Source organism: Zootoca vivipara, chromosome 7, assembly GCF_963506605.1.
Source record: "Zootoca vivipara chromosome 7, rZooViv1.1, whole genome shotgun sequence".
NCBI classification, from domain to species: domain Eukaryota; kingdom Metazoa; phylum Chordata; class Lepidosauria; order Squamata; family Lacertidae; genus Zootoca; species Zootoca vivipara.
The window spans coordinates 76,071,218-76,095,112 of record NC_083282.1 but is presented as its reverse complement, the minus strand read 5'-3'; the positions used below and the strand labels follow the sequence as shown (position 1 = coordinate 76,095,112).

The 23,895-nt window shown below is 38.8% G+C and overlaps 1 protein-coding gene across 2 annotated transcripts in view; it reads right to left on the bottom strand.

Moving 5' to 3' along the window:
• Window positions 1-23,895, bottom strand: part of NCOA3 (nuclear receptor coactivator 3) — a 27,220-nt gene extending 3,325 nt beyond the window's left edge. The window contains exons 1-20 of one of the 2 annotated variants that reach the window (XM_060277291.1): window positions 23,800-23,895; window positions 22,640-22,812; window positions 21,583-21,683; window positions 19,976-20,150; window positions 18,798-18,986; window positions 18,118-18,219; window positions 16,519-16,656; window positions 15,233-15,380; window positions 13,552-13,937; window positions 12,309-13,171; window positions 11,244-11,382; window positions 9,426-9,620; window positions 8,356-8,592; window positions 7,316-7,442; window positions 6,622-6,793; window positions 5,301-5,597; window positions 4,454-4,558; window positions 2,859-3,084; window positions 1,490-1,664; window positions 466-607 (exon numbers count right to left, since the gene is read on the bottom strand). In XM_060277291.1, coding sequence (XP_060133274.1) covers window positions 466-607; window positions 1,490-1,664; window positions 2,859-3,084; window positions 4,454-4,558; window positions 5,301-5,597; window positions 6,622-6,793; window positions 7,316-7,442; window positions 8,356-8,592; window positions 9,426-9,620; window positions 11,244-11,382; window positions 12,309-13,171; window positions 13,552-13,937; window positions 15,233-15,380; window positions 16,519-16,656; window positions 18,118-18,219; window positions 18,798-18,986; window positions 19,976-20,150; window positions 21,583-21,683; window positions 22,640-22,812; window positions 23,800-23,888 — 4,179 coding nt within the window. In that variant the 5' untranslated portion in view covers window positions 23,889-23,895. Of the gene's footprint in view, window positions 1-465; window positions 608-1,489; window positions 1,665-2,858; window positions 3,088-4,453; window positions 4,559-5,300; window positions 5,598-6,621; window positions 6,794-7,315; window positions 7,443-8,355; window positions 8,593-9,425; window positions 9,621-11,243; window positions 11,383-12,308; window positions 13,172-13,551; window positions 13,938-15,232; window positions 15,381-16,518; window positions 16,657-18,117; window positions 18,220-18,797; window positions 18,987-19,975; window positions 20,151-21,582; window positions 22,022-22,639; window positions 22,813-23,799 lie in introns of those variants that run through there. The other variant, XM_060277290.1, reaches the window with a different exon arrangement.

The following is a 23,895-nucleotide window of genomic DNA, read 5'->3' as shown; positions in this document are numbered from 1 at the left end:
CAACAGTGTAAGAGAGACAAACTTTGTAATCAAGCAAAATTTTTGCTGGCATTTCTGAAGGTTAAGGAAAGAAGTATAAATAAGTACTGCACTGGTACTGAAAATGCTTTTTAAAATATAGATTTGTTTTATGGGGGGGGGGTGTTGGGCAGAAATGGCCTAGTGTTGAGCTTAAGTTACTCTAAGGCTAGGATTGCAGAGCCTTGTGGATTCCTTGAGTAAATCTATTCCAGCAATGAACCTGGGATGTTCACAGGCAATAGCTGTTCCACAGTAGCCTTGCCATTTTATGTAAAACCACAGAGAGAACCCACTGGAGAAATAGGGGTTTGGGAGAGCCAGGAAAATGTTGAGAAGTTTCTGTTAATGTTTGCTAGGCACTGACACTGGCAATTTTAGGGGCTGATATGCATATGGAGATCTAAAGAGCTGCATGTGGAGAACCAACAGTTACAGCCATCTTACCTGGTCTGGACCCATGGGCATTCCTGACATAGGCATAGTATTAATATTCATTTGTCCCATGTGACCACCATTGCTGTTCATGTGCATCATATTGTAAGTCGCAGGGTTCCCTGAATGGCTGAACTGTTGCTGTGGAAAAGAACTAGAGGACACAAAAAAAAATTAATGTTCTCACTTCACAGATTCCTTCAGCCACTGGCATGTTACGTCATTGGCATTACAACTATTAAACCTCATAATCCCTTCCACAATCAGTTGTGGAGACAGTTGTCTCACCACAGTGTCTTCAAGATCAGATGTGGTTATTTGTAAGGAGCTCACACCAACCTGTGGCTCTAGAGCAGGCACCCCCAAACTTTGGCCCTCCAGATGTTTTGGCCTACAACTCCCATGATCCCTAGCTAACAGGACCAGTGGTCAGGGATGATGGGAATTGTAGTCCAAAACATCTGGAGGGCCAAAGTTTGGGGGTGCCTGCTCTAGAGATTGACTAGTGCTATAAACTACTGAATGAGCCTATGATCAACAAATGAATAAATCCTTTACTTTAAACAAAAAAGAAAGGAAATGCAAAAATGATGGATCAGTGTAAATCATTCCCATCCTTGGATCTCTTCATCCATTGTCGGGAAATGATGTTAATCTAAGCCTCCCTCATTGAGTTTTTACCCCTGCACATAACCAATCTGGAACAAATAGTTCAACATATAGGTTTGGACACTTTCATGTTCCTTTAATTTTTTTAACAACACATTGTGTGTTGATCAGCTTGTTTAAGGTTGAAACAAAAATAGGCGCCATATATTTGTGAAATCTGCAAATTTTAAGAAATTTAAACAAATATTTTGAAATATTCTATGAAGCAAATGATTTTAGGTTTTTTTTAAAGAATCTGGGTGCCAGAGTGAAGACTGTCTAGATTGCCATGTTTTTTTAGAAATCGCACAATTCAGTCTGCTAAAAGCAGTTGTCCACGGCCACAGGCTCCCCTTTGAAAACACTAGTTGAGATATTTGACTCTCACCTGCTCCTGGCCATATTTCCTGATGGCCAGCCCTTCATTTCAGGAGTTGGATACATTGGTGCAGCCTGAGGATGCTGCATCATGGGATTTTGTGAGGGTCCAATTCTTTGAGCCATCATGGAATTGGTTGGGCTTGATACCCTGCTAAAGGCAGGGTCTGGTTGCTGGGTCATTCCTTACAAAATAAATAAGATAACAGTTTGGTGGTTATGAAACTTAGCTATTTTTTGCTGGAGGGACATGTGTCCTCTAAAATTTACAGAATTTCACTCTTGTGGTTGCACAATTTCTCTTACCTGATTCAATCAAACAGCCCTGAAGAAAGATACCTTTGGAGCATAGTACAAGCGAAAGGCCAGAAGAGAATAATTCTCATGGAGAGGCAATGGTGCTCAGGAGAACTGCACTTTGATTCCCAAGATAATGTTAAATTTCCACCCTAAGGTGTTGTTGCCAGCTTGCATTCCCTCAAGACTCCCTCTCCTTGAAGGGGCCATAGCTCTGTAGTAGAGCATCTGCTTTGCATGAAGAAGGTCCTAGGTTCAATTGCCAGCATCTCCAGGTAGAGCATAGGTGCCAACTCCCAGATTGAAAAATCCGGGATCGGCACTGGAAGTCGCGCTGCGGCCATTTTGGAACTGGCCAGAGCAGCACCGGAAGTCGCTTCTACGCATTTACGGGTTGTTGTTTTTAAATTCGGGCTGACAGCGGGAAACGGCTGGAAAAACGGGAGTTTCCCGGGGAATATGGGAGACTTGGCAGCTATGAGGTAGAGTTGTGAGAGAACCCCACCTGACCTCATGGAGAGCCACTGTTAGACAGTGTAAACATTAATGAGCTACTTGGACCAATGGTGTGACTCGGTATAAAGTAGCATCTTATGCTCCCCCATCATGCAAGTTTGCTTTTCTCAGTTTCACTTGGTCCCTAAACATGGTTACAAGGTACTGTAACTTACTAATCTTTCATTGTTTGTTGTTGTAATTTCAGATATAGCAAAGCAGAATAAAAAAAGATCAAATGCTTGCTTTTTGTTGTCAGACTGAACAAAAATGTTTTCTTGCAGAATTAAGTAATGACTAAGCCATAATTCAAATCAAAATTGAGAACCAATGAGCAGTGAAATGGCTGTACAAACTTCATGAATTTTACAACATTTCTGCACTGTGGCAGTTCTATTTTAGATCATTTGGTTGCAGAATATGTCAAATCCCTTAAAAAAAACAACCCTTTCTCCCTCATTCCAAAATATTCTGCTTATACTCTTCTATAGAAATATTTCTAGCTTTAAGTAAGTTTTTTGTAAATTACTAAGCCCAACAGCAGCCACAGGAAATAGAAGAAAGTAAGAGACAAATGAAGTAAGTACCATAATTGGCTGGGTATGAAAATTGCTGGGATGGGACTGGAGCCATCGGAGGGCCTGCAACACCACCATCCATGCTTCCTGAGGTGGTCACATTTGGGGGAGGACTGAAGGCTTGAGACTGCTGCTGTTGCTGCTGTATCATCATGGCCATCCTTTGCTGTCGGATGTGGTGACTTATTATCTCCCTGTTTCGCTGCGCCACCATCTGAGCATTAAGGAAGCCTTGCTGCTAGCACCCAAAGAGGATTGACAAAAAGCACACCAAAGAATACAAAGCAAGAATTATTAAGTTGACAAGAAAACAACAACAACACATCTTAAGAGTTTTATGTCCATGAGCAGCACTGGCATTTATATTAAAAAAGCACAATAGAGTCTATTTTTCTCCCATTAATGAAATAGTAGAATGGAACAGTAAGAAAATGCACATTTGTTCTGCAGTAATAAGTAGCACAGTGTACAGTAACTGTGGGGAACCACCTTTGGCCCTCCAGATGTTGCCCCATCGGCCTTGCTTGCAGCAACATTTGCAGGGTCAAAGTTTTCTCACATCTGGTCTACAGCCTATATACCAATAGCAAGCTAATTCTCTTTGGGTCTACCCTTATGTGGATATCCATGCACAAGATATCAGCAGCTTGGGGAATCCCCAAAGTTTGTCTAAGTTAAAAAGAAAAGGTAAAAGGGGGGAACCAAAAACGACCTAGCAAACAGAATGCTGGCTTGATAACTACTGGAGTGGTGAAGGTGGTGGAATGGAAAACAGGAAGACGGAGGTGGCATGGAAGGGAATGGAGCATCCTGGAACAGATAATAGCTGGGTGGCTAAAACCCCAAACAGCAGCACTCCACACTGAAACATTTTGTTGCAGGTCCCACTTTGTGTAGCTTGAACATTCAGCAGGCACTGTGGCTTATATCCAATGTGGCACCAAGCAACTTTTCTGTCAATGCAAAAATTTATGATTGCACAATGAGACCTTCTCTCCCCCGCCCCTGAATGTGTCCTTCCCAAATCTGCTCCAAATGGTTGGGGAAACCAGCAGAAAATATTAAGGGGGTGCACAAGAGGAAAGTCCCACTGCATAGGCATGATAAATATTTGTACTGACAAAACAGTTACTTAAAGCTACATTAGATACAAGTAACTGAATCCACACTTTCCAGACTAGCATTGCTCACCAGTTTCAATCCCCAGATTGGTTCTGGAATACTTTTCTACTATTGCAGTTGAGATCCAATGCCTCACCCATCTGAACAGGAATTGCAACAATGGAAAGACAGAGCATTGTAATTCCTAATCAAAAATATTGACATTATTTAGGATATTATTATATAGTGTTTCCTCACCAGTAATATGCCCCAACTGATGTATGTCTAATGAGGACATGATTAATGTAGAATCGTCTTTTGGTTTATGGTTATGTAAAAGTGGACTTTGATCCATTAGATAAGCATGTGTGTATGTGTGTTTAGTGTTTTAAAAGATGTATGAAGGAGGAGGAAGAGAGAAGTAATAGAAAGCAGAACTGGGGAGAGGTAAAATAACAGCAGGAAGTGGGAGGTTACTGTATAATCTGATTAGTAATACTTACTTGTGATCCCATTTGTGGGGGCATAACAGGTCTCATCACTGATGCACTACCAGGGTTGGGGTTCTCCATTTTTATATCAAGTGTTTGACGAGTCTGATTCAAAAACTTAATAAACAGAAAGCAACAGTGTGTAACAGAACCATGTCAAAATACATCAAACAGGTTTCTATAAAACCTATGCTACACTACAAATCTAGGCAAGAGTAATAATTAAAAAGAAGCTACTTCACTCAGTCTGGCTTATTAAGTGTGCTGAAAACACAACGTTTGACTTCACCCCCAAAGGCGCACTCCTCCATTGTCTCTCAAGGCAGAAGGATGCCAACAAGGGCCTTAAATATACAAAGCTCATCATTGACTTTCATGCTGATACTTAATAGTGCAATTCAGAAAACAACCATGCCAGAATGGATATTACCAAACTGAAAATAAAGAGTACAATGATGAGGAATTGCAGGCCTGGTTCACATGTCATGGCAAGCCAAATTATGGCCTTTCAGAACCATGCAAACATGGAATCTTGGGGAGCTCTCAGCACCTTTCCTCCCATTCCCCCCCCCCATTATCATTAGCCAAGGTTTGGCCTCCATGCTAACCATGAGCTGTAGCCAAAGCCGTGGCTCCATTTTAGGAGCCCTCATGGTTGCATAGTACCAGTTAAGTCATAGTTTGGGCAATGTCTTGACATGTACACTAAGCCTCTGTCTCTCTGTGTGTACAGAATATCAGGACAGGATAAAATAAATAATAAATGTGTTAATGGGTAAGTGATATATTTCATTTTCCTGCCCTTAGCACAGACAAAAAGTTTCCCTCTTCAGAAGGGAACTGAAAAATTATAGTATACCTGCTGCCCTTGAAGTCTCTGTTGGAGCTGCATCCGAAGTTGCTTTGGTGTGTTGGTTCTGGGCCTCATGACATTTGCTCGGGGATGCATACCTTGCATTGGAAAACTGCCCTGCTGATTCATCTGATTCATCACAGAGTTAAAGGCTGCCTGTTGGCCTTGCATGCTATTAAAACCCCCTGGCAGGGCAGCTCCCTGGCCCTGGTATGGCTGACCATATACTGGAGGCTTCTGGTCAATCATTACAGTAGATTCTTGGCCATGAAATGATTCTTGCTTGGGTTCCAAAGCTTGCCCCTTAAAAAGAATATAGAACTTGCCAATATTTCACACTCTGCAATAGGATATTAAGAATGTTTTATACAGGGGAATTTTACATTTGAAAATCTGAGTTTTGTTTGTTTGTGTGTGTGTGTGTGCGTGTGTGTGTAGCCGGCAGTGTAAAAAACATAGTAAATGTTCAGGAGACACACCAGTAAGCACATGGTACAACAGTAATGGGAGCCTATTTCAGTATTTAACAGTTTAGGGATACACACAGGATTATCCAATAATCAAATGAAAATTGCCAAATTCAAAATTACATTGACAAAACCCATCTCCTATGAGCAAGGTCTGAGTCAGGTCTATTAAGATTTCATCACTATGATATTCAACAACTATTCTACAACTACCTTTCTGAAGAAGATGCCTACACACATTAATTACAATGTAGTATTGTCACAAATTAAAAGGAAAATAAACTATCTTTGGATCAGAAGGCTGTTCTTGATATGTTACAGGCAAACATTTTCTCACTGATTTTTTAAAGGGGCACTGCAATATCATGTTTATAATCATATCAAGTCTGCAAAATTTGTAATCCAGCAAGTAATGCAGGTCACCAGCAGTTGGATAAATCTTCTGTTTTTGCGGCCGTTTTAGGACTGCAAGAATACTTGGCAGGCCACAATACAGAGAAGGTGGGCTATGTTCAGCTTGAGGTGAGTAGCAAGTTCTGGAGCCTATAATACAGGCATCCCCAAACTGCGGCCCTCCAGATGTTTTGGCCTACAACTCCCATGATCCCTAGCTAACAGGACCAGTAGTCAAGGAAGATGGGAATTGTAGTCTAAAACATCTGGAGGGCCGAAGTTTGGGGATGCCTGCTATAATATATAAAATAAGTTCTTCTCACCCAAGAGAAGAATGTACAAAGCACTGAGGAAGAAATGTACTAGGGTTTTTATGCGCCCCCCCCCCAAAAAAACCCCAATACATTTAAAGAGCATACAGCAAACTGAAAAATCTGCACTTCAAGAGCACTGGACTGGTAACTTACTTGATTTACAAGATCAGGAATTCCTAAGGCCCTATCAATTTCTTCAAGGCTTGTGACATCTGTGTTACTCAGCAATGTATGCAATTGATCTAGGAGAGCCCTTTCATCACTTTGGCCATCAACATTTGGAGCAGCATACAGAAGATCATCCAAAGAATTCCTAACTAGTTGCCTATGGAAACCAAGATGTAGCAACAATTAAGAATACTGGTCAAAGAGTACAGTAGATAAATTCTCATAGCATACATAAATTGAAGTCTCCAGATAAGAATCATATTTTTCCAGTGTACATAAGTGCAAAAATAAGATATGCCCAGTGTCATTTCACAAGTGGATCAGGAAACTGAAAGGAGGACCCTCCATGTCAAAACTTTTATCACATTTGATAGATCCATTACTATCCAACAAATCCCCAATAGAATGTCAAAGACAAAGATGGTAAACAAATTACAAATACTATATGTAAGCATTTTCTTTGATGAATCACAAACAAACAAATGATATGTCTAGTCCAGCATTCTAGTTCAGAAAGAGGAAGTCGTATTCACAGTAGAGCCATTGAAATCAATGGACTTAACTAATTTTGTATTTAGATGAGTGTTTTTCCTGAATGATCAGAATGTTCTGATACCATTTGTAGATGAAGAATAGGTTGTCAGTTAAATAGCATATTACATTCTGAACCTTATTGTACCTGTTTTGTGAACCTCGAGGTCCTTGCTCCATGGAAAGCATGTTGTCAGGCCATGCATTTGGATGGTTAGACGGCCCTTGATGTGCATAAGGATTCCCCCCCATACCAATGTTAATTTCATTTGGCCCTACAAAATGAAACAAAACTAAATTTACTTTTAGAAAAGAGGCAAATTTTTAGAGCAGCAATCCAACAACACAGGGCAGTGTACAAAAACAATGCACCACTCTTATAAAACACAATAAAAGATCTCAATAGAACCACTATACAACTATTTTTAATATCAAAATCATCAGCCTTACTCTCACTTGAAGCCTAAGTAAAAATGTATGGCATTAGTTTCAGAATGTAAGATTTTTATTCAAATGGGTATGTAAAAGGGGAGAGAGCTTCTTAACAGGGTGTTTGTGTGTGTTCAACTAATAGTAGTTCCTTCCACACCTTTGAACTGTTGCAGACATGACAGCTCCAGGATGCTCCCCCATCAAACTCAAACAAGGCACCTGAGACAGGATTGCCATACGTCCGGATTTTCCCAGATATGTCCGGGATTCAAACAGTGAAAGTCTGGGGTTTTTTTTCAACAGAACCAGGAAGTATCTGTTTGAGGATCGCTATTTGTGTGGTTTGGGTGATTTCTTGAAATATGGCGACCCTAAGCTGAGAGGTAGTGGTCTAAATTTATTACCACGATCACTGAATTTAAATGCTTTGCTTCCTTGAAGTCTACCAGTATCCAGCAACCCACACTGGAGCACCAGTTGCTCAGAACACGGTACAGATAACTGTGCGAACAGCCCAAAGTCTAAATGCTTCAAACTTTATTGCCAGTCATTAGAGCAGGAGACTCTTAATCCCAGGGTTGTGGGTTTGAGCCCCATGTTGGGTGAAAGCTTCCTGCATTGCAGAGGTTTGGACTAGACGACCCTTGTGGTCCCTTCCAAATCTACAGTTCTATGATTCTATTATCTTACCTATGTGCAGTGCATAAGACACACATTATTGTGGTGTCCAATTAAAAAAGAATAGTAAGAACTCACTCATATGGATCATCTGCTGTTGGAGCATGGATCTGGTGCCAGGCATACTATTTGACCTCATGGGTAAACCAGGCATGGGACCACCAACTGAAGATCTGGCAAGGGCTGGGTTGCAGTCTGGCCCTGGTCTTGGCATTGAACCAGAACTAATAGGTTCCATCCTGCTCACTTTTGAGTTTTGTAGGCTCCAGTCACTTGCCGAATGCTGATTCATAGGCATATTTCTGTTAGGTCCCCCTAGAAAATCAACGTATTTAAATACATATTGCTTTCCCTACAGAAAAATATAGAATAAAATACAATTTGCTACAGTTGGCATTTTTATATCCACCCACTCCAAATCAGTTTTTTAGTCAGGAACCAAAGGGCTGCATACATCAGGGCTTTTCAGCCACCATTCATTGTAACACCTCAAATATAATCTAGGTTGTCAGGTTCAACCTAGGTTGTTGTGGCATTGCACAACAACATAGATGCGTTGTTATCATTGTGTATTTTTTGTGACAATGGTTCAATTCAAACAGCATGTTTGCTGTAGTTTGCATTCACCAAAGTTTAAAAGCCAAAACATGAAGCTCTAGACTGCCCCAAGGTTCCCCGGACAGCTTCATGACTGAGCAGAGATTTTAACCTGGGTCTCAGAGACCTTAGTCTGATACTCTAACCACGTCAAAACAGAGTCTTGAACTTCCAAATGTACAGGAAACCCATGATTTAGGGGTGCTTGCCTGCTTCCATTTTCTATCTGCTCAGCACTCCTAGGTGCAGTGGCAATGGAGGTAAAGGAATAGCCACAACAATGATTTGTCAATTCAGACATCACGATCACCATACTTGGTACAAGCAAATTTGCTAGCTCCTCACAAACCATGATTTGTTAATTCAGACATCACAACTAAACCCAACTCTACACGTGTTTTTGGTGAGATATGTGAATTGAGCCAAAAGGTCTAAGAATAAGCTAGTATAATAAAATTATAACAATTTTTCTCATAGTTAATAATTTACTCCAGCAAACCTTTGGGATATTGTTCATGATTTTTTAAAAAAGTATGTGGAAATCAACAAACCCATATTAGTTCCAAAATTTTCTTGATTTTCCATCATTCTTGGACTCCCACCCATCATGTTTTGCTTCTGTAGTATGGAGAATGTATTAACACTCCTCACAGACGGACTTGATCCCACTGATATGGGGCTGTCTAAAGACAAGGCTCTGTTGAAAGGAGGACGGGTGGCCTGCATAGATTGGGGACTTCTCATACCTGTTGAATAATTAAAATATAACTGTAACTGTACCATCTTTAAACCTGGCATTGAGCTACCATGACAGATGTTTAGCATCCACTATAAGGTTAATTAATGTAAATTTAATAAAAACCACAGAAATACAGAAATTGTATGTCCTACACGAGTCACTGACGGAGACTAATACAGAATAAATGGGGGGAAATGCTCCAGAAATTATTCATCTGAATTGTTTGATCTATAATGTCGCAGGCTGAGAAGTTATACTGTTAACTTCCTATAACTACTATAATTATTAAAAGAATATGGTGTATCTCTTTGGATCTGTACAGTCTCTGTTAACTTCAAATCTCTTATAGCTATATACAGAATTCTATAAAAATTTTAGAAAATAATCAAACCCTAACTAGAAAGGCAGGAACAAGGGCGGAATCAGAAGTCTGATAAATTAGCTCTAATACTTAAAACATAGTAACACATTATATAGATAGAAAGAATTGGCAATTTCAAGACAGATTTGATAATATATATTTATGAATACAAAAAATTAATGCACCTAGAGAAAGGTCAAAAGTTTTAAACAAAATGGAAAACAAGTTAGACAACAGTTTCCCCTTTTATTAAGTATTTTTTCTGTTTATGTTACTTATTCTAGCTCTGTAATAACACAAAAATCTGACTAAACAACATTTTAAATACTGATGTTCTCTACACTTTTGAATTGCATACTGATTTTTTTAAAAAAAACATTTTTCATAGAAAGTTCAGAAAATACTAGATCTCTCTCTCTCTCTCTCTCTCTCTCTCTCTCTCACACACACACACACACACACACAGAGAGAGAGAGAGAGAGAGAGAGAGAGAGAGAGAGAGAGAGAGAACACTTCTCCCAATACCCATCACCCCATGTTTTGAAGTTTTAATGAAGGAAAACCATGATTCCATTCCTCATCATAAAGTAGTACCTTGCTGTATGCTCCCAATACCACGTCTGATTTAGTTTACCATTCTCAAATTATTTAACTAATCAAAGCTGAACTTTCTGACCTATTGATTCATCTTATTGTGCACTCTGGACTGCACTGTTTTTTTAATTTAATAAGCATGAACAGCCTCCAGGAACAGCAGAAAGTGGTAGTATCAGGCCTGTTGATCTGCAGGCTCCCCAGTGTTTGACAGTTGCTTTCTATCAAATCTATGCTTGCAACTTTAAACCCAAGGTTTTCTTGTGTAAGGTCTCAATGTTTATAAAGCTCAATATCAGACATTACAGAGGGTATCTACAAGGCAATTCTAGTCTACTGGTAAGACCCCTGACCATTAGGTCCAGTCGCGGACAACTCTGGGGTTGCGGCGCTCATCTCGCTTTACTGACTGAGGGAGCTGGCGTGCAGCTTCCGGGTCATGTGGCCAACATGACTAAGCCGCTTCTGGCGAACCAGAGCAGCACACGGAAACACAGTTTACCTTCCTGCCGGACTTGCACTTCGTGCTTTCGAACTGCTAGTAGACAACAATAAAAACCATTTTAAAAAGGCTAAACTGGGAAATTAAGAACAAACAGAAAGAATGGATTGAATGCCTTTAATCAACACAATGACTGTTAAGTAAAGTGGAATAATATGTCAAATAAACTTTACCCAGTGGTGTATTTCCTTGGCACAATGGTTGCTTATTCCCCATGTTATTTCCATTTGTAGACATTGGATTACTGCAAAAATCTGAGCTAGTTAGATCACCCAAAATTGCATCTAAATTATCCACCAAATCTCCACTCATCTGAAAAGAAAAAAAATATTTAAAAACAAAGAACAAACTTAATTGTTTAGATTTCTACTGAAAAAATCAGAAGCTGGTGTGCACTCAAAACTATGATGTCTTTGAAACGTATTACAAATTCTTAAGAGAACCAGCTAGAAGCCATGTAAATATTTGATCAGAGATAACTTTACTGATTTAGAGAGAAAGAAAAATATAAAAACTTCATTTGCATATTTTGTAATCGTCTCAGTATGGAATATTCAGAAAATATTGTAGATGAATTTTCCAAGGTATCACTTAATGCTAGGCCTACAATGTTTAATTGATTAACCTATTTATTTATTTATTTAATCTCCTGAAAGATGTCTTCAGTTAACGTAGTGGCAGGTAATTTTTTTTTAATGTTAATTATTAAAAGTGGTCACCGACTAAGTCATGTTTAGTAGCAGTACATGTACTGAAATCAAATAATTTATTTCAGTCACGATTCTCTTACGCCTATCAGTTTCAACAGGCTGACCCAGAGAATGGCTTGGGCTGCAGTTGTAACCACATCTACTCAGAAGTAAATCCTATTTAATTCAATGAGGCTCACTTCCAGGTACATAGGATAAGGATTGCAGCCTCAGTCAGCTATATTAATTATTTAAGGTGATAAATACTTAAAATACATGGGTGGCAGGTTCCTTCTTAAAAGAGGCATTCCATGTTCTCTCACGTATTGAGTGAAATACCTGCATCATCTATAATCAATGGAAAATTAAACTGGCACAATGTGAAATAATTTTAAAAAGCACCGTTTTAAAAATTACTTTGATACAACATAGTTGGTTAGCTGTGGTTTTCAAAAAGAAAGTGCACGGTTCCATTCCAGTGGCTTATTTGGAATGCAAAATATACTGAGTCTTTTACCAAGGATTTTGCTAAACATTAGAATACTCTACCTCTTCAGCGGGTTCTGTTTTTATTTTCATCTCTTTTTCTTGACTTGAAGTAGTTATGGCAGAACTACAGCACTGTCCCATCTTGCTGTCCAAATTTTCTATTTTAGGTTTAATGTCTTTTGAAAGAGGATCTTTTACATCATCCTTGTCAAGCAAGTATCTAAGGAGGGCATGGTTTTCCTTTTTTTTAGGACTCATTTGTTCTTGCTTGACCGTTCCTTCGCCACAGGAAACAGCACCACTGTCATGGTATGTGTCTTTACCAGTAGCTTCAGCTGTGATTTTTGCCACTTCTGCTGGAGAATTACCATTCCGCAGCAATTTATGCAAAATCCTATGCTTCTCTTGCATGTTTGATGAAGAAGAGACTCCTCCAGATGTAGAAGACGAGACTCCAGATGAAGGGCTTGTGGCATTGGCAGAAGGTTCTTTGCAACTGGAGTCCAAAGGGGAGTTTGCCAGTGTAGGGTGTCCCCTGTCCTCTGAGGAACAAGTTAGCAACTGGAGAAGTTTTTTATGCCCTTTGCTTTCAGGTAGTCCTCTCTGATCAGAGCCTTCAATGCCCTCTTCTTTGATCTCTTTGTTACTAAGGGAGTCCCTGCTGTTTGACTGACACATAGAACTCTCCACTTGATTTTGCTCACAAAACAAGCCAGGGGGGCTCTTTGAATCCTGGTTACCCATTTTACTTTGCTGAGAAACATTCATATTTGGAGAATTGTCTAGTTTTGGACCTGGTGAAGAAAGAGTAGACAGAAGGGAAGTTCCAACTCCCTCACTAATAGCTTGAAGAGCACTAAGGGAGCTGCTTGAAAAATTGTTGTTGCTAGTGTTGCTGGCAGTTCCCATTGGAGAGTTCACACCTGTATATAAAAAGAGAATTTGCATTGGAGAAACACTAAGTGAGGTATTACATATTAACAAATCATTTAATTGAAAATACTTTGAAACATTACAGCGGAAAATATATACAGGGAAAGTTTTAAAACTGCCTCCCATAGTTTCTGCATAACAATATTTTTCATAGTATTCTATGGAAAATGGCACAGTAAGTCTGATTGTATTATATTGTTTTTTATGTTTATGCTATTAGCTGCTGAAGAGTGGATTATAAACAATGATAATCATCACCATTTCTGGCCAACTGAATAAATAGTATCTGATCTCAGATGCTGAAACAAAAAAAAACAAAAAACAAAAAACAAAATTAAACACACTTTAAAAAGATACTAGAAATAATTACCTGCTACAGGCGAAAATTGGTGTGAATTCACTTTTGGACTCCCACGATTCCTAGGGGATATCATTAAATTCTGTTGACTGGAAGTCAAGCCTGGGCTCCCATGTGGTGGGCTGCTCATATTTAATCCATAGTTACTCTGATAAGGAGAAGACTGTATTCCTTGTCCAGAGTTCACCGGTCCCATGTTTCCAGGACCTCCATATCTAGCACCACTCATCTGCCCCATTAAGTTAGGATCTCCCATACCATAGTTCCTGTTCTGCAAAGGTATATTTTGCCCAGATGACATGTTCATAACACCACTGACTGAATTTGTACTTGCAGTTGCAGATGTTCTGATGTTCTGTCCCATTGCGCTGGGATTTGGTCGATATCCATTTTGTTCTCTGAAACACACAGCATTGGCAATCAAGCTTGACACAGTGGATTAGTAATGTCAATGTTAAAAAAAAATCTTATATGTTCTTCTAGGAATCAATGTACAATACTGGCTTGCAGCAGCAGAACACAGGAGCAGTGCCATATACACTTCTCATTAAGCTCATAGAAATTTATGATGAAATAAAAAATTCTTCCTTAGCCCACTGTATTAATCTTTTTATCAGCATGAACAAGGCACAGGAAGAGCACAAACTGTATTTCCGAGTTGTACATTCTACTAATTTTCTTGACAATAGAAAATATTCCACTCTTAATGAGAACTTTATAGAAATTGTGATACAGTGGGCAGAGGTCAGTTGCTCTGTTATATAATGAGGCTTACTGTTTTATCTCAAAAAGATATAAAAATGAAAAAACCTCTTTTTCACAGGTTCAGTGTGTGAAAGTTGCCCAAAGTAGCTGGGGCAACCCAGTCACATGGACAGGGTACAAATAATAAAATTATTATATTATTGTAGTAGGATTTACCCTAGTAATGTTTAAAATCATTATTGTGAGAGAAATTTGCTTCTTTGATCCTTCCCAACTTCTCAGACAAGTAGATAATATTGGATTTGGGGTCTAACTCAATAAAAGGTATATTCATAAGTTTCAATATAAACACAATGTACCATGAGATGATGTGCATGCTGTCCTTGTCCGAATATAGATAAAAATGGTGGTGGGAATTTGTATGAAACTTGTATGAACTGAAACTTAACATTCAGCAATTTTATCTCCCTGTTATATCTGACCAAATAAAATTTAACAATGCTCATGGGTTAAAATTCTCCAACTATTGTCTCTTATAAAGGTAAAGGGACCCCTGACCATTAGGTCCAGTCGTGACCGACTCTGGGGTTGCGCGCTCATCTCGCATTATTGGCCGAGGGAGCCGCCGTATAGCTTCCAGGTCATGTGGCCAGCATGACAAAGCCGCTTCTGGCAAACCAGAGCAGCACATGGAAATGCCGTTTACCTTCCCGCTGTAGCGGTTCCTATTTATCTACTTGCATTTTGACGTGCTTTCGAACTGCTAGGTTGGCAGGAGCTGGGACCAAGCAACGGGAGCTCACCCCGTCACAGGGATTCGAACCGCCGATCTTCTGATCAGCAAGCCCTAGGCTCAGTGGTTTAACCACAGCGCCACCTGGGTCCCGCAATTGTCTTTTATACTGCCCTCTAAATAATGTTTTCATTATGTTGGTTCACATTAGACACATATGATTTTGGAACTGCTAAAACAGATTATTGATTTCACCTTTGAAGAAAGTGGGTGGAGATAAACCCATGCCGGTCATTGGTAACAGGGTTCCGGAACAATTTGCTTTTTGTTTGTGCTGTCACTATTGTTCCATCAGCTAAGGAGAACCGATAAAGTGGAGTTTCAGCAAGACCCTGCATATAAGCTGTTAGGAAGAGTAGAAACTATTAGTACTGAAGCAATCTGCTTACATTTCACATTCTAGAAACAGAAATAAAATTGACACTACATCATTAACTACTTTAACAAAATGGTCACTTAAAAAATAAAACATACATTTTAGACAATCCAAAGGTTCGTGGAATTCTATTATCAAACTGGTTTGAGTATGAGTAAAATGTATATTCACATGTGTGCTGCCTTAACATAATAGTTCCAGAGACTTTAATAATTCAATGGTGTATGAGTTTTTAGATAATCACCTGTCTCAAAGCAATGAAAACGTGAAACCTTTCTCCCAGGTACTTTTATACGTCACAAAAATCAAACAGAATTTCCAGGGCTGATCAGCCATATATGTGGGCTAAATTTAAGGCTGTATGCTGGGAAAGTGATGCAATTCACTCTCCTCACTGCAAAAGAAACCACAGCTAACCATGAACCTGATGCTAACTCCATGTTCATGTGTTATAAACACCCAACTAGCTGAGTGGCAATATTTTGTATTGCAGAGCCTAGTGTTTCATTAAAGAGTATGGGAATTCCATTTTCATGAAATATTTTGGGCTGTTCAGATACATTCATCATTTCTCTCTCACACTTTTTCTCACTTATTTTATTGCATGAAAATGGAATTCCCATAATGTTTAATGAAAACCTAGGCTCTGCAATACAAAGCCTTCACCTACTTTTTCTCACTTGTTTTACTAAGATAAGTGTGAGAAAAATAGGTGAATGAATCTGCACCGCCCAAATTTAGTGTTACTTACACTAAATACGGTAGTATAACAAATTAGTTATAATTATTAATGAGCCCAATATAACCAAATGGTGTATATCAGGCATCCCCAAACTTCGACCCTCCAGATGTTTTGGACTACAATTCCCATCATCCCTGACCACTGGTCCTGTTAGCTAGGGATCATGGGAGTTGTAGGCCAAAACATCTGGAGGGCCGAAGTTGGGGGATGCCTGGTGTATACAATTTATTTTTTTACTGTAAAGACATTTCCTAAGAGATATATTCATTGTGTTGATTTTAATTTGGTCCTACATGTAGAAGCAAGCATGAAACAACTTTGTACAAATTAAATAAATGAGCATTTAGAAATGTGTGGTGTTACCTTCATGATAGTGGCGTTTGTTTGACCAGGGCTGTCCTTCATTTTGACATAAAAATCTCTGAATACAACGACGAATTGTATCTTCAAAGCCAGGTCTCATGGACCTTAGAGAATTTGTATCTATGTTAACAAGTTTACCTGCCAATCAGAAAAATGCTTACTTGATATAAAATATGAAAAACATAAAAGCTAACAACAATAAAATGAGCATAGCGTGGTTAGCAATATTCTTTGGCATTAATATGAAAGAATGAATAAGTAAAAAGAAAGACAGACTAGGCTGCAAAGACAGTTCTTTCAGATATGCACACAAATCCATTCTTGGAATCCTAGTCACGATTCAACCTTTTTGCCTTGCATACAGAACCGAATATGTCAAGGTCTGAACCTGAAAGACCATGTACATATGAGTGGTCAGTTCTTTACGCAAGGTAAGAAGGATGGACTATTTAAAGGAGTACCTGGAGATTCGAAAAACACTGTTCCCCAGATAATCTGGATCATCATTAATAGTCAACATAACTCCTGGAAATAATTACCAATGGTATATAACCAACCTGAACTGCCTTGAGACCTCCAGGTATTGGGTGGTATATTAATCCAATGATTAAATAAAAATAATAAATAAACCCAAAACTTTTCCCACAAACAACACATAGCTATATTACTGGGTGAACATTTTATGTATTTTCTACTTTTCATTGCTTTAGAATTGCCTGGTTTTAAATTGTTTTACTTATTTTATTAGATCTTGTTATGTTGCTTTGAGACTCTTTGTCTCAAATGCTGATAATGATAATTACCAACTAGGAAAAATCATAGCAGACGAAATTCAGCCAGAGTAGCATTATGTTGCCAACTCAAGATCTTTTGCTGGTTAAGATGGAAAATTCAATTGGCAGTTTTAGCAATATGCTCCAGATTTAGCCCATTTCAGATTATTTTCTCCCTTACCTTCTTCCTAGGCTGGTGAGAATAAGATTGTTCAGACCTACAATTACCACCAGGCACACTTTTCCTGCTTCACCAGGCACACTTTTCCTGTGAATACCCATGTGTGGGTGTTATATTTGAACTGGGTGTTACTGTGTAAAATCCCAAATCATGTGCTGAATCCCAAGATATGGGAGAAAGGGAACTGACAACAGGATTTAACTCTTTGCATACTGGATTTTACAACACAATCCTATTTATAACCTGGCTTTCAATTACATGTCTCTGTAATGTATTCAAATATTACATCCATGGATGGATATTCAGGGTGTACAACTCCACATGCCCAGCCCCACATGCCCTTGTCCTGGGAAGCTGCAATCTCAGTACACGTACACATGTATGAGTATCATCCAAACCAGAACTTTATTTTGCAGAAAGCAAGTGTAGCTAAAATAAACAAACTAGCTGCAGGAGTGATTAAGAAAAATACAAGTAAAACCTACTGAAATATTAGCTGCCTTGGGGGTTCTAATTCTAAATATATATTTTTTAAAAAATAAACAAAAACTCCAGGCAAGCAATTGTAAAATAACTGCACAAAACATGCTTGTGATAATTTAAATTGATAATAGAGTTCATTAGTTATTTATATAGCTTACTTACCTGAAAGGTCATGTCTAGTAACAAAGCTCTCTGTACTTGGTGAAAATACCCTTTCTACTGCCGAGATACGGCGTGCCACACATATCATACAGGACTGCAAATCTGCAATTCAAAACATTTTATGTTACATTTATAGATAGCTTGAGATTTAAAGAAAACAAAAGCTTTCGGTTTTATTAAGAAATACAAATACTGACATCTATGTATTGCGAAGTTATTTTACAAAAGGCATTGACTGAACACAGCTCATCACATTATAAAGTTGTACATAAAGGTAAAAGGACTCCTTACCATTAGGTCCAGTCGTGACCGACTCTGGGGTTGCGCGCTCATCTCGCATTATTGGCCGAGGGAGCCAGCGTACAGCTTCCAGGTCATGTGGCCAGCATGACAAAGCCGCTTCTGGAGAACCAGAGCAGCACACGGAAACGCTGTTTACCTTCCCGCTGTAGCGGTCCCTATTTATCTACTTGCACTTTGATGTGCTTTCGAACTGCTAGGTTGGCAGGAGCTGGGACCGAGCAACGGGAGCTCACCCCGTCGCAGGGATTCGAACCGCCAACCTTCTGATCAGCAAGCCCCTAGGCTCTGTGGTTTAACCCACAGCGCCACCTGTGTCCCAAAATTGTACATATAAGAGGCAAAAAAAATCAACAGCCACATCAGTTGCATGTCATTACCTTCACCTTCTTCCAGCATGGCTCTTGGTTGTGATAAAGCAAAACATTGCATGGTTTCAAATCTTTGATGTGTATCTTGGTTGTTCCCTACATCTTCCAGAAGATCATGTACAGTGTTTACCATCATGCGACAATTAAATGTATGGCTCTTCTGTCTAGGTGCTTCATTGGTCCAAGAAACTCCATTCACTAGTGTACACACAAATTTAAAAGAATATATTATGTTTGGGCAGAATAAGACTTTACACAAGGTATTAGGTAAGACTGCATTCCTAAGCATGCTCAGAAGAAGTGTCACTAAAATCAGATATCTAACTCAATGGATGCCTCTCCTATGCCAGAAATGTATTTTTAAGTGCTACTGAAGAGGGAACAGGAATGGACATTCTACTTTGTCACAAATCAGTAACAAAGAAGCAAACACTAGAAAGAAAGCAATAGTACTAGCTATATAGCAGCTACATTTAAGGTATGAGAATTTAATAGTAGATTTCTGTTAATGAAAGCAGTAAATGCAATAGTAGCTTATATTAAATTAAATTAAACTGTTTTGAAATATATTTTATATGACACTAGTTTTTTCTATTAAACTTAAAATAATTTGACAGAAAAGCAGCATATAAATGCAATACTGTAAATAAATTAAAACTTAATGTTTTAAAAAATAGTGGAAACTAATTCAAATATAAAAAGATCTAATGCAATACAAAAATGTAATAATAAAACATAACTTTAAAATAAGCAACCTACATCAAATAAAGTAACACTAAACAATCATTAGACTAGTATAGAATAATATTAAATATCAGCATATAAAAATTAAACAGAAATCCCCTCTTAACAATTACAATAAATAATTTCTAAACTACAATCAATAAAACAACGGCAAGCTACAGTGCATAAAATAATACAATACAAATTGAGAAGCAGAGACTGGAGGGTGGTTCAAGGCAGATGGAAGAAGCCCTTGCCTGATGAAGTCTCTCCCCTCACAGTTCTTCCTCCAGGCACAGCTTCCTTATGAGGACTCCCTGGGCTGGAGGGTGGGGCAAGGCAGGTGGAAGAAGTCCTTGCCTGATGAAGTCTCTCCCCTCACCACTTAAGGACTTAAAAGCAATCTTCCTATTTAAAATGGATATCTACACAGTAACAAACCCAAGTATTAACAAGCTTATTACCTGTAGATTTTGGTAAATTTTTAAGAAAATCCTTCCGGTCCTCTTCATGCAAAATACTGTAAACACTTGTATTAACCAGGTCCTCTTGTTTATATTGCAAATATTGTGTGACATTTTCGGATACAAATACAATGTTCCCATCCCGATTTACTACGAATAAGAAGCCATCTAATGCCTAAATACAAAATCATAGCAAATTATCCAACTATACAGACTTTTATATATGTGAAAGACACATAAAATAAAGGCACACCAATCTCAGAAAGCAATCTTTTTTGGGGGGGGGGAGGTCCTAACATGTCTTTTCAGAAATAAAACAAAAATAAAAAATCCTTCCAGTAGCACCTTAGAGTTTGTCATAGGTATGAGCTTTCGTGTGCATGCACACTTCTTCAGATATCGTTGCCCCTGCAATCTGCACCAAAAATTCTAGCACTGTTTATGCACCAACTGAAGTTTCTGAACAGTCTTCAAAGGCAATCCCATGCAGACGATATGACAGTAATCCAATCTGGAGATCACCCAATTTGTTAGACTAAGAATCCAGTTTTGGTTGCAAGAAAGGAGATTCCGACGAAACATCAAGTAGAACTTTTGACAGTAAGCGATGTTCAACAGTGGAATGGACTCCCTCAGGAGGTTGTAGACCACTTCGGCCCTCCAAACTTCGGCCCTCCAGATGTTTTGGACTACAATTCCCAACTTCCCCGACCACTGGTCCTGTAAGCTAGGGATCATTGGAGTTGTAGGCCAAAACATCTGGAGGGCCGCAGTTTGGGGATGCCTGTTGTAGACTCTCCTTCATTGGAAATTATTAAGCAAAGGTTGGATGGCCACCTGTCATGAATGCTTTAGTTGAGATGCTTGCATTGCAGGGTGTTGGACTAGATGACTCTTGGGGTCCCTTCCAACTCTATGATTCTATGAATGTTGCTGTTTTGGTTGAAGACAGTGCATCATTTTCCCAAAAAAAGAGATTATCTACCAATCCCTCTAGGCTTCTGCTCATGCAGACAGCATACCAAGCCATTATAATAAAAAATAAATCCATGGCCTTTTAAATTGTGTGGAGGGTGAGGTGGTTATTGCTTCTGTTTGTTATTGTGTTGTTATATTGTAAACCATTCTGTGATCTTCAGAAGGAAGGCATTATAGAAATTTATTAAATAAATTTAATAAAAAATACACGAAAAGCCTGTGTGTGCCTCTCATATTCCAGATCTGTCCACGGACCCTATGCTCTGCCTTGACTGGACAGAATGTTGCAGCCAAAGGATGGGGAGCCTGTGGTCCCCCAGGTGTTGTTGGAGTAACTCCCACCAGCCCCAGCCAAAATGACCAAAGATCAAAGATGATGTAAGTTGTAACCCTGCAGCTTCCAGAGTACCACAGGTTTCTCATCGCTGCTTTAATGTTTAAAGTTGTTTAAAACATGTGTATCAATTACCTTCGCAAGAAACTCTGAAGTATTTGATTGCAAAGGTTTGTTTTGTTTCCTCTGAAGCCTATGTAAGACTATTGGTATTTATCAAGTGAGGAAAAAATGTTCCTGTAATATATACTGTTCTGATCTAGCAGCACTAAAATGTAATAGCCTATAGACTTGCCTGTAACAGAAGAGGTCCCAATGAATCCTTATCAATAACCCCTTGACCTGTCGAAGATACATCAGCCTTCTGTACATCATCATCAGTGGAAGCTGTTTTTCCTTTAAAAAAACACAGAGCAAATTTTGAAACCTGTACTGCATGTAAGTCTTTTTGTAAGCATCTGTCATATATATCAAACATTCTTTAAGATTTTCAATGAAAATCTAAAGCGAGTGAAGAATTAATGGCTGTTATTTTCACAATATTTACATCTCAGAATGTTTCTATTTCTTCTTGCTATGGGAAAAACACACCCTGTGCAACACTCAAATCCTTGTGTTGTTATTGGCATCTGTCTTGAGACAATGAGATGCGTGTCCAGGGGTGAAGTCAAATCACGGACAGACAGTATGTATGGAGGTCCTGGGCTGCCCAGATGGCAACCCCTGTCGTCCCGTTCCCCCCCCCCCCCGACTCACTGATGTGGTCCAAAGGAAAGCACCAGCTTGGCTGCAGGAGTTGCTGGAAGAAGGGGTATATGGAGCTATTAATCTAGCATCCAGATTAATATCATGCCTTCAATTCACATGTTCCCTCCACCATCCCATCTGTATTCTTTACTTGCTCATCTAACAAATGCAATGTGACTGAGCAGGGGATAGACATTTCTTTGAACATGGGAAGCGCCTAACCTTGCAGGATAGAACTTTGGTTCCTGTGCTTTCTAACCAGTTCAATAATTGAAGAAAGGGATCTGTTAGCCTGAAACCTCCCTTCTGAATTCATTGTGAAAACAATTTTGGATCCTCAGTACCATTCTGACCTTTTATTCTACAGTGACTTGCCCAACATCATGAATGTAGAACTAGAATTCAGTTTAGGAAAATTTGTCAATCATTACTTCATTTCCCCCCATTATGATCCAATTATATTCTATTTGCAGAAAACTTTGTTAAGGTAAACTCACAGTCAACATTCAAGCAGTTAATACAGAAGGGAAATGTAACAATTTTTAAAGCCTTATTTAAAAGCTAGATATAATTTCTCCCTTGTAATATAAGAAGTCAGGACTTGCCTTGCTCCTTTATCTGTCGTATCTGTCTAACAGTTTCCTTTAAAATTGCACATTTATCTGGCTTGACATTGAAATTGTCAATGTCGCTCAGATTAGCAGATATCAGCTCAGCCAGTTCTTCAATATATTTACTTTCCTGTTCACGTCGACGTTTCTCTCCACTGCAGATCAGACTAGAAAAAAGAGACAACATTTTAAAGTAGTTAAGCCTAATTATCATAGGGATCTTCTTTCAAACCATTTACTTATTCTCAAATTGCTAAATGTTCAGGTATACACTTCTCATTCTAAGTTTAAATCACTCTGGCTGTGACTTTTATGTCACAGTAAGCCATATTTAATGGTTTGCCATCAATGTGCAAATTTGCTCCAGCTTCTCTCCACCTTGCTAGTGAGCAGGGACAACAAACTATGATGCCAACTTCCCTCCCTCTTTCCATTTGTCAATCTTTGGCAAGTATCTTCCAACAGCCACTGGGGGGGGGAGGAGAGGTTTGCGTTACTAGTCCATTACCCCTCACTCACTTTTCAAAGTAATCCACTAGGGAAATTAGTGGCTGAGTAGGGATATACACCAATGTTGTTGAAATTTCACATCAAAAGAAAATCAATAGAGGAAGGGCAGTAAGATATAGTGGGGTAAATATATGCAATGAAATCTATGAGGAAAAACCTTCTATCAGGAAGACATCAGAATAGGATAACTACTCAAAAACGCCCAGCATTGCAAGGGACATCTTGCATTTGAAAATGTTGAGTGGTACAGGCACACAAGAACAGAAGGTGAATAAGAACTCAAACTACTGAAGGGAGAAGAAAAACATGTTATTGTACCACTATTACTTTTTGATTTAAGCAATATATACCAAATTACATATTTATGCTTTTCTAGGGCCCTTTTTTTAAAAAAAAGTATGCATTCCCCTCCAAATTAAAAATTAATTAATACAAATCCTGCCTCTAAAATTGTATATACAACAACTTTCCTTCAATCATATTATTTGACTGTTTCACATACTGTACACCAATATCAGAATGTTAGGCATGTCACCAACTACAATTTGGCACTAAATGCCAACAAATCAGTTTTAAATACTGAAAAAACCCATTCACTATTTGTAAACAACCCATAATAAAATAAAAAAAGGAATACTCTCTACCCTGGTCCCGGGGTATCACAGGGCAATGGCTTGCGTTTTCTTGAATCACTGGTCATGCTGTCCAAGGAGTTCTCCCCTAATCCACTCATTCTGATC